This window comes from Artemia sp. Qi Xiang Cuo, chromosome 12 (assembly GCF_049724085.1).
Source record: "Artemia sp. Qi Xiang Cuo chromosome 12, ASM4972408v1, whole genome shotgun sequence".
NCBI classification, from domain to species: domain Eukaryota; kingdom Metazoa; phylum Arthropoda; class Branchiopoda; order Anostraca; family Artemiidae; genus Artemia; species Artemia sp. Qi Xiang Cuo.
In genome coordinates this window covers 72952780-72962762 of record NC_142805.1, presented here as the reverse complement: position 1 = coordinate 72962762, position 9983 = coordinate 72952780, and the positions used below count along the sequence as shown (strand labels likewise).

Genomic DNA, 9983 nt, shown 5'->3' with positions numbered 1-9983 from the left:
CGTTTCTTATTGCTTTAGCTTCTGTGTTTTTAGTTTGAGTTTTTGAATTAATTTTAATACGAATTTGCAAACGCACATGCATCTATCTTACATTTTGTGAAAGCACTTGTACTGAATTTCACTAGTAAAAAATAAAAAGTGTACGTTGAGGATGTAAATTTCTAGTAAAAAGACGTTTTTTAGGATTGAACGCGTGTTTTGACGGATTTCCACTATTCTCTGCTCATTTGCTGGTAAATTATCATGGATCAAGCAATGAAAAAAATATGTACGCATAGAACAATGACCTGTCTATCCTCTAATATAGGTTTTATTCCTCAAAATCCAACCTCCTAATGAAAAATTAGAATAAAGTTTTTCCAAACTAAACACAAATGCTGCCCAAATTCGTTAGCTCACGCGCAGAGAGAAATGTTAACCCGGTTTCGGCGGTTTCTCAAGTACAATTGTAAAACTTTGAAAGTAATCATGCATTCGAGAATTACTCACGTTAGTGATAGAGAGAATTGAATATTGAGAGGAATTTGAAATGTCTGAAGTTGAAGCTGAAGTGGCACCAATATCTGTAGAATCCCAGAGCATGGCTTCACCAGCCAAGAAGGAAAAGAAAGCAAAGGCTCCAAAACCAGCTAAGGCTGCAAAACCTAAAGGGGATAAAAAAGCCAAGGCACCAGCAAACCACCCAAAATACTCGGAAATGATCACCAAATCCATTGCTGACCAGAAAGAACGCGGTGGATCTAGCCGTCTGGCCATTCTCAAATACATAATGGCCAATTTCCAAGTTGGCAATGATGCAAAAGTTGTGAATATGTATCTTAAGCAAGCTTTGAAGCGTTGCCTTGCAAATGGAATTGTTATAAATTTAAAATGTTCTGGCGTAACTGGTTCTTTCAAGCTTGCAGAGCCTTCCAAGGCCGAAAAATCCATGTCTGCAAAGCCAGCCAAGCCCACCGCTAAGAAAGCAGTCAAGAAAACAGCCAAACCTACTACAGTTAAAAAGTCAACTTCAGCCAAAAAGTTTACCAAGCCTATGGCTGGTAGCAAGAAACCTGTAAAGGTTTCCAAGAAACCCACCGTTGCCAAAAAAGCCGTACCAGCAAAGAAATCGACACCCAAGAAGGTGTCGTCTATCAAAAAGGCTCCCGCCAAGCAAGTGGCATCTAAAAAGCCAGTAGCCAAGAAAGCAGCAAAATGTAATTTCCATAATAGGTTATCTTATACTACCAAACAGCCCTTTTCAGGGCTATCAAAGCAAATGCTTGACGCTCGATACTTTCTGTTCAGAAAGTTACAATGATATTGATTTTAAATTTGACTTTCTAATTTTCTCTTTCAACTATAATTCAGCTGCTGTTTATGCCTAAAACAAATTTGACAATATTTACTTTTGAACTATAGCATTATTACCGTCTAAAAAACACCATCTTCAGGACTAATTGTTACGGCTGGCTCGTAAGGTTCAAGCTTATTAATAAAGTGGTAACAATAATAAGCTTAGAAATACCTGGTCATAGCCGAATGGGTCCAGCAGCGTCTTCAAATCGTGGGGTCTAAGGTTCTTTTTTTTCTTATTAAAGATATAATCAGCTTGGTGCTATTAGAATAAGGAAACGAGTTTATTTTGGAATATTATTTTACTTGGAAAAAGAGAAAAAAAAATCACAATAATTAAAAAATGCCAACACCGGTGTTACAAGGTGGTCACACATCCAAGTACTGACCGGGCCCGACGTTGTGTGACTTCCAAGATCTGACGAGACTGGGTACTTTCAACGTGGTATGGCTGTTGGCTGAGGTCCAAAAACCGACAAGAAATAAAATGCCCAATTTTAGAGTCATGAAGCAAAGTTTTCAGTAAAATAACATTTAGCAAGAATGAAAACATGTTTATTCATTGTTTTTAACCTTTTTTTCTTCTGAAACGAAATGACAAGCCCCTAAAATATTTCAACCCTCGATTACTAACCTAGGCTACCCTATAGCTTACTAGTTTAGATTAGGAAAATGAGCTCCCTTTCGTACAATAAATGCCAATGCTTTGAATGTAGATGAATGGGCAGGCAAACTTTATTTCTTGTTACAAAAGGACAAGCCTCGAAAGTTTGTTTAGATTCTGTTTTGTGAGAGAAATCCTTCCACCCCCTCCCCCATCAATTGATGGTGGAGGGGTGCACCCCCCTCTCCAAGCGATGGGGCATCCAAGGCTTTATATTCATTTCCTTTCGTAGCAAGTTATTTCAGGAGGAGGGTTGCTAGCCCATACTTCCCTAGGGGCAATTAGTTATCTTGTTGCTATCGGTAAATAAATAGGTACCTGACTTCAGCTCTGCATGCGCCATGAATGAATGGGATCAGACTTCGGAATAGCACCATTACCTCCAACAAAAATTCTGAAACACTTAAACTTAATTTATTATCATTCTCTTTGCCAAAATAGAATTGGAAAAGATATTTTTTCTCTTTACATCCAAATTTAAAGCAAAAAATATGTTTAACCTACATAAAATTTCAAAACTAGCCTACGGAATAAATAATTTTGAACACTGGCTTAACAAATAAATTATTTTGATACCGAAAAACAAAACTTAGAGGTCTGAATATTGATTAGTTGAATTGCCCCATCGATGGAGGTTTGTACTCGGAGGTTTAAAAGAGGTGCCATCTTTTTTTAATATTTCTTCTATTCTCGCGCCAGTGTATGGCCCTTCTTTTCGGTATTTCGTACCTTTTGCAAATTGTGAGGTACAATTTGGTTGCTTGCGAATTTGCACAGTTACTTTTTCAAATGGGGCCGAGTCAGAATCTAAGGTAGTTGAATTTTTCCATCGTCGGAGGTTGGATCTTGTAGCTTCAAAATTTGCAATTCGTTCAAATTCGTTCACTAATCTTTTCACCTTGGGATCGTAACTACTTTAATTCATATGTGCCTTATCTCTTTTTCGTTAATCAAACGAGTGTTGTTTCTTTGCCTAATGGCAAGAAAAAAGTATAATTGAATGAAAATTATAATTATAAAAAAAATATAATATAATTGAAAATACAAATTAATTGAATGACACTATAGCATGTGACCACATGGGAAGGACAAAGCTATAAAATTAAGGAAACAGAATGTAAAAAGAGGGGCTTTGTACATACTGTATATATAAGCATACATCTATGATTTATATTGTTCCACCTAACATATTATTTAATTATTCATTATTCCTTACTCTTATACCTATACTTTAAACTTACACACCTAAACTCCTATGGTTAAACTCTAAGTAAAATTTGCATAAAAACAGAAATAATGGGCACATTATGAATGGCCAGTCTCGAATGGAAAGAAAACTTTCTAGTTTGAGTCAATGTTGGCAGCAACTGGGGGGAGACAACTGGAAGATCTCGCACGAGCCTGAGTATTCTGAAATTTATATACCGGCAGAACGTACAATTTCAATTCTTCGGCTTAGATTTATCATATTTGCAGTATTTTCCGATTTTACATTCTGGGATGGCCTCCTGGTATTTTTTTCTTCAGTTTCATTCGGCTCACAAATTTGTAACAGGCACCGCATTGGCCATTTCTGTGCAATTCTGTATCTGCACAACCTAGACAATGGATTCCTTCTGGAAACAATGTGGAAACGGCATTATCTAAAAGAGTAAATTATTATAATGTTTTAGAGATAATTACTTGGCGAGAAAAAAAAGAGAAGAAGAAGAAAAGGACTGTCATCCTAATCCAGTAATTGAGATAAATGTGCACTTGAACGAGGTTTCAACCTTACTCATCTATCCAATTTTCTAGGACCAAACAGTATAACCGAACCATCAACCAAATCGAAATATCCAAATCCATGCAAAGTCGTCATGAACAAATGTAAGTCATTGTAAATTTACAAGCAAAAGCACCTTAAATCTAGCAAAATATTTCCAAGTAATACCTTTCATTAGGGCTCATCAGAAGAAATACCACCTGCCTTAATGGGTTTCGAGGCTTTACATTCTTTACCCGGCACAGTGGAGCCTCTACCATAATTACGATATCCCTACGTTAGGTAAAACTTATGAAATACATGCATACTAGTAAAACTATTCAAAAAATACATACAAAATGAGTTTGATTCCTTCCTTAGTGAAATCCCATAGGTCAATGAAAGCAAAGACAATTCTGGAACAAATTAAGACTGGTCCGGACGTGAGTTATAAAACAAAGTGTTTTATGTTTAGTGTTTTTTTTTGGTATCTGGAGCCAATTACAGATTTAAAGTCCTTCAAGCTGGTTTGAAAACAATGTTCAAATTCAAAATTCCAAAAAAGAAAAGTGAACGAGAAATTATATTAAAATATCATTCAGTATTTCTTGTATATTTACCTAAAAGTATGTTTGCTCACCAGGTACAATGTAATTTGCAAATACTGCATATATACGCATATACCTGTGATGTATTTTGTTCCACCTAACATATTATTTAATTATTCATTATTTTTTACTCCTTCACCTAAACTCTAAACTTATACTCCTAAACTCCTATGGCTAAACTGTAAGTAAATTTGCATAAAAACACAAATAATAGGCACATTATGAATGGCCAGTCTCGAATGGAAAGAAAACTTTCTAGTTCGAGTCAGTGTTGGTAGCAACTAGGGGAGACAACTCGAAGATCTGGCGAAAGACTCAGTATTCTGAAATTTATATAGCGTTAGAACGTACAATTTTCATTCTTCGGCTTGAGTTTATCATATTTGCAGTTTTTTCCAAATTTATATTCTGGGATGGCCTCCCGTAATTTTTTCTTCTGTTTCATTTGGTTAACAAATTTGTAACAGGTGCCGCATAGGTCATTTTTGTGCAATTCTGTATCTGTACAACCTAGACAATGTACAATATCGGGGGTTACTTTGAAGGATATTTCCAAGGAGGAAGTTTTCAGGGTAAAGCATTGCATGTATTAAATACGTAACCTAACCTAGGTTAGGTTAGGTTACGTATTTAATATATGCAATGCTTTACTTTATGCAATGCATTAAAAATTGTTATAGCAAAATTAAATTTTTTTATAACGGAACAAACTCATAAAACCGGTGAAAATGTTCTTGACAGTATTGACAGCACCGGTGAACAGATTTACAATTGGTTCTACTACAGCTTCAACCGCAGTGATCACTACTTTGATGATAGAATTTGCTGCGCATTTGATCGTTTTGCCAACGGCTTTAACCATTTTGCCAATGGTTTCAAGTTTTGCAATCGTTTTGACTGGAAATGTGTCTGCATCTTTAAAAATAAAAGACGTATTTGCTGTTAAGATCAAAGAGAATATGACACTGAAAGATTATAACATTTTTATTTTTTCTGCAATTTCATTGTCTATTGCTATATTGTTTTTACACAGGTAACAGTTTCGACGTGTAGATAAAATATAGCCTATGGAACGATTCAGAATAGAAGTTGAGATTTTCCCTCTTTTGTGGAAAAATTAAGAATTGGAGAGAGAACCCTTTTTTTATCTACTATGGAAAAATTTAGAATTTAAGAACATTTTGTTTTATATCTAAGAAACCAAAAAAAAGGGTGAAATTCCGAACAGAAGTAAGAAAATTATGGAAGAATGGGCAAATTTTCATTTTATATTTACAATTGTTTTTACCTAGGTAACAGTTTCGACATGCAGATAAAATATAATCTACAGTAAGATTCAGAATAGAAGTTGAGGCTTTTCCGCTTACGTGGAAAAATTAAGAATTGGAAAGAACCTTGTTTTTCTCTACTATGGGAAAATTTAGAAATTAAGAAAATTTTGTTTTACGTCTATGAAAAAAAAAAATGGGAAAATTCAGAACAGAAGTAAGAAAATTATGGAAGAAGGGACAAATTTTCATTTTATATTCACAAAAAACTTTTTTTTTCCTGTTAATCTTTGTTTTAGATCAAGATTCAGTATAGAAGTTGAGATTTTTCCACTTCCGTGGAAAAATTAAGAAACCTTTTTTTTCTCTACTATGGAAAAATTTAGAATTTATAAAAAATTTGGTTTTACTTCTACGAAACAAAAAAAAATGGGGAAATTCAGGACAGAAGTAAGAAAATTATGGAAGAAGGGACAAATTTTCATTTTATATTTACAACAATTTTTTTTCTCTTAATCTTTGTTTTAGATCATTTCTTGTATTTTAAGTGTCCTGTGTCTTCGATATTCATGGAATATGAACTAGTATTGATCTGGAAATATCACTGTCCAAAGAATGCCGAAACCTAACACATGACATATGGTATGAGGCTAAAGAGCGAAAAAAGCATATATTAATGTTGCTAACGAAGAAAAAATAATGTTCCATTAACATGAAAAAAGCTCTTAAAATTAAAGAATCAAAATATCATAATGTATAGAAATATTTTTAACTTAACGACGTAACATAGAACATTATATGTTGTTAATATCATTGAAAATGGAAAAAAAATCAATCGAAGGCTTCCACATCACTAATATTCCATCCATCGACTAGAATCTAAACTAATTACATTCTTTCTGGAGTTTCTAATGGATACCTTTCTATTAATATGTATTTTGTTATTCATCATCCATTGCGAAAAAAATCTGACTTCGTTCACAGGATTATGTATTTTATTAGGATACTTAGGACATTCGAAGTCTTCCAAATTTATAAGACGGATATCCTCCTTACACTTCTTCAACAGTAACTTATCAGTGGTAACATCTCCCTTCACAAATCCAACTTTAATATTCACAAAATCACACACTGTAGCAATTTCGCTCTGGACAAAATTTAAACTAACTCCAGTGCTAGAATATGGCATTATTGGTCGTTCATACCAACCTTGCTTGTTAATGAATTCCGTTGTTGTATACCATCGGTTAGTTGAGTACTTATGTAAATTGTAGTTTACATTCCAATGGTGAATATCTACTTCTTTAAATTTTTCATTCATCACTAAAGAGCGCAATCAAATATTAATCCGCAATCAACTTTGGCTATATTGACAAATTCACTGTCAATAATTCCGAACATCATTCACTGATATTTTTCTGCGAACAAAAAAAAAATTAAATCAATATTCTTTTTACTTCAAGTATCGGCTTAAAATGTCGGTTTTATCATTGAATTCATATATATATATATATATATATATATATATATATATATATATATATATATATATATATATATATATATATATATATATATATATATATATATATATATATATATATATATATATATATATATATATATATATATATATATATATATATATATATATATATATATATATATATATATATATATATATATATATATATATATATATATATATATATATATATATATATATATATATATATATATATATATATATATATATATATATATACTATATATATATCTATCTATATATATATATATATATATATATATATATATATATATATAATATATATATATATATATATATATATATATATATATATATATATATATATATATATATATATATATATATATATATATATATATATATATATATATATATATATATATATATGACTTACTTGACTTAAGGCTCCTGCCGAGGGTTCGGCGTAGAGAACGATGAGACTAGGCGCCTCCAGGTTAACCTATCGCTTGCCAGGATCGCAGCTTCTTCCACCGGGATGTGGGCTTGGGTGAGGAATTCATTGGCTTTGTCTTTCCACCTAGTGGGAGGGCGTCCTCTGGGTCGTTTCCATCCGTGTAGGTTGGGGTGGAAGTCAAATACGACCCGTTTTGGGGAGTCACATGGCATTCGAAGGAGGTGGCCATACCACCAAACAGTGCGCTGGGCAAGCTGCGTCGAGAAAGGAGTTTTAGCCGTACGTGATAGGAGAGTCTGGTTGCTAACAAAATCAGGCCAATGAAGTCTTTCGATTCTTCGGAAATGTTTTGTCTGAGCGACATCGACGGCGCTGAGGATAGATTCGGCAGCTGGCCATTTCTCTGCTCCATACAGCAAGACAGTGCTGACTGACGCATTGTAGATGCGCATTTTGGTAAAATGGCTTATGTTTGGCTTTCGCCAGATGCTGCTAAGCCTCCCAACAAGTGCTGAAGCTTTGGAAATTCGAGATGTAAACTCTTTTGTGATCAAGCAATCATTCAATAGAAAAGATCCCAGGTAAGTGAAGTCTACAACCACATCTACTTGGTTGCTTCCGATGTTGACTTCCTTTACAGTAGAACGGGACGTGGGGGGCTCAAGGAGCATAACTTTGGTTTTCTGCCAGTTTATCTTCAGTCCAACTTTCGAGGCTTCTTTTAAAAGCACCTGGAGAGCTTTGGTCATCTTATCGACGGTGCTCGCAACTAGCGCTATGTCGTCGGCGAAGTCAGCATCAGAGAGTACCTGGTCTCCGAACTGAAGATCGAATTGAAGGCAATTCATCGTGCTGGCCGTAACATGGTCTATGACGCAGTTGAAAAGCTTGGGAGTGATGACGTAGCCTTGCCGGACGCCAGTCTTCACCGGGAATGTGGGACTACGTCTTCCATTTACTTGCACGCAGCTTTCCGTATCCTCATACAGCTTTTCAAAGAGTGAGCAATATTTCTTGGGTAGACCCGCAGTTCTTAGTATCAGCCAAAGTGAACGGTGATCAACAGAATCGAAGGCAGCCTTAAAGTCCACGAACGCGATGTACGCTTTTTGGTGGAACTCCCGCGTCTTCTCCATCAACTGGTGCATAGTAAACATTTGCTCCTTCTGCGACCTTCCGGGCATGAATCCGGCTTGCTGGACTCTTCTCTTTCTACGCAAAAAGGTGGAACACCTGTCCAGGAGTGACATGGCGAAGATTTTACCAGGAACAGAGAGAAGCGTGATCCCACGATAGTTGGAGCAGATTTGACGGCTGCCCTTACGTTTCCAGAGCGGCAATATGATGCCAGCACGCCAGTCATTCGGTATTCTTTCCGTCGTCCATACAGCTGAGAAGATTATCTGGAGCCACAGAATCATCGCTGCACCCCTGTACTTGAGGAGTTCTGCAGAAATACCACAGACGCCGGGGGCTCGATTATTATTTAACCGTTTTACAGCATTTCGGATCTCAAAGGTGGTAAAAGGCTGCAATACGAGGTAGGAAGTAGCCTTGGGTGTGGTTATTGCTGCTTGAATCAGATAAGGGTCGGGATGAGCAACTGCCTTGCCATTCAGAAGCGTTGAGAAGTGACTGTTCCTGGCAGTTAGTTGGCCTCTATCGTCATCCGGCATGCTTCTGTCAGTAGAAAAAAAATAGCTCACGGTGGAAGTCCTCCCTCCCGTCAGCTTGCGGAGGGATTTATAGAGGGAGCATGTGTCTCCTTTTCTCGAGGCATCTTCAACATTGCTGGCTTTCTTGTCAACAAAGGTCTTCCTGTCACTGTGCAGTAGGCTATTGCGCAGGCCATTGAGTCGTCTGTACTCTGGCATATTCTTTGCTAAACGGGCCTTCCGGCGCAGCTCGATTAAAGACGAAGTCTCCTGGGATATCCAGGGTTTATTCTTGTGTGCTGCGGCCAATGGTACTGCCAGCAGAATCGAGTATGTTATCTTTGAAAGACTTCCAGGCTACTTCAGGGTCGTCCAGAACTTGGAGGCAGCTAAACCGGTTAGAGATATCGAGAGCATACTTCTGTTGCATCTGAGATGTAGCCAGACTACTCAGATCAAGCTTGGGAGGCCGTTTTTCTTGTCCTTGTGCTCTCAGGCGTAGCCTCAGTGTGGCGACTACCATCCTATGGTCTGTGTTTCCTAGCTTGGCCGACCTATAAGTCCGGCAGTTTTTTATTGACGAGCCCTAGTGACCTGAGATCACAACCTAATCTATCATCTTCTTTGTCTGGGCGTCGTTCCTATACCAAGTGTATTGGTGTATATCTCGTCTCTGAAAGAGCGTGTTTGAAATAACCAGATTATGCATTTTGCAGAGCTGGATGAGCGTTTTTCCGTTTTCTTT

The 9983-nt window shown here is 36.1% G+C and overlaps 1 protein-coding gene across 1 annotated transcript; it reads left to right on the top strand.

The window, feature by feature from the left end:
- Positions 1–499: 499 nt before the first annotated feature.
- On the top strand, positions 500–1300 carry LOC148946490 (uncharacterized). Its single transcript, XM_089097713.1, has one exon. The coding sequence runs from the start codon at positions 530–532 to the stop codon at positions 1298–1300; it is 771 nt and encodes a 256-aa protein (XP_088953839.1). The 5' UTR covers positions 500–529.
- Positions 1301–9983: the final 8683 nt, after the last annotated feature.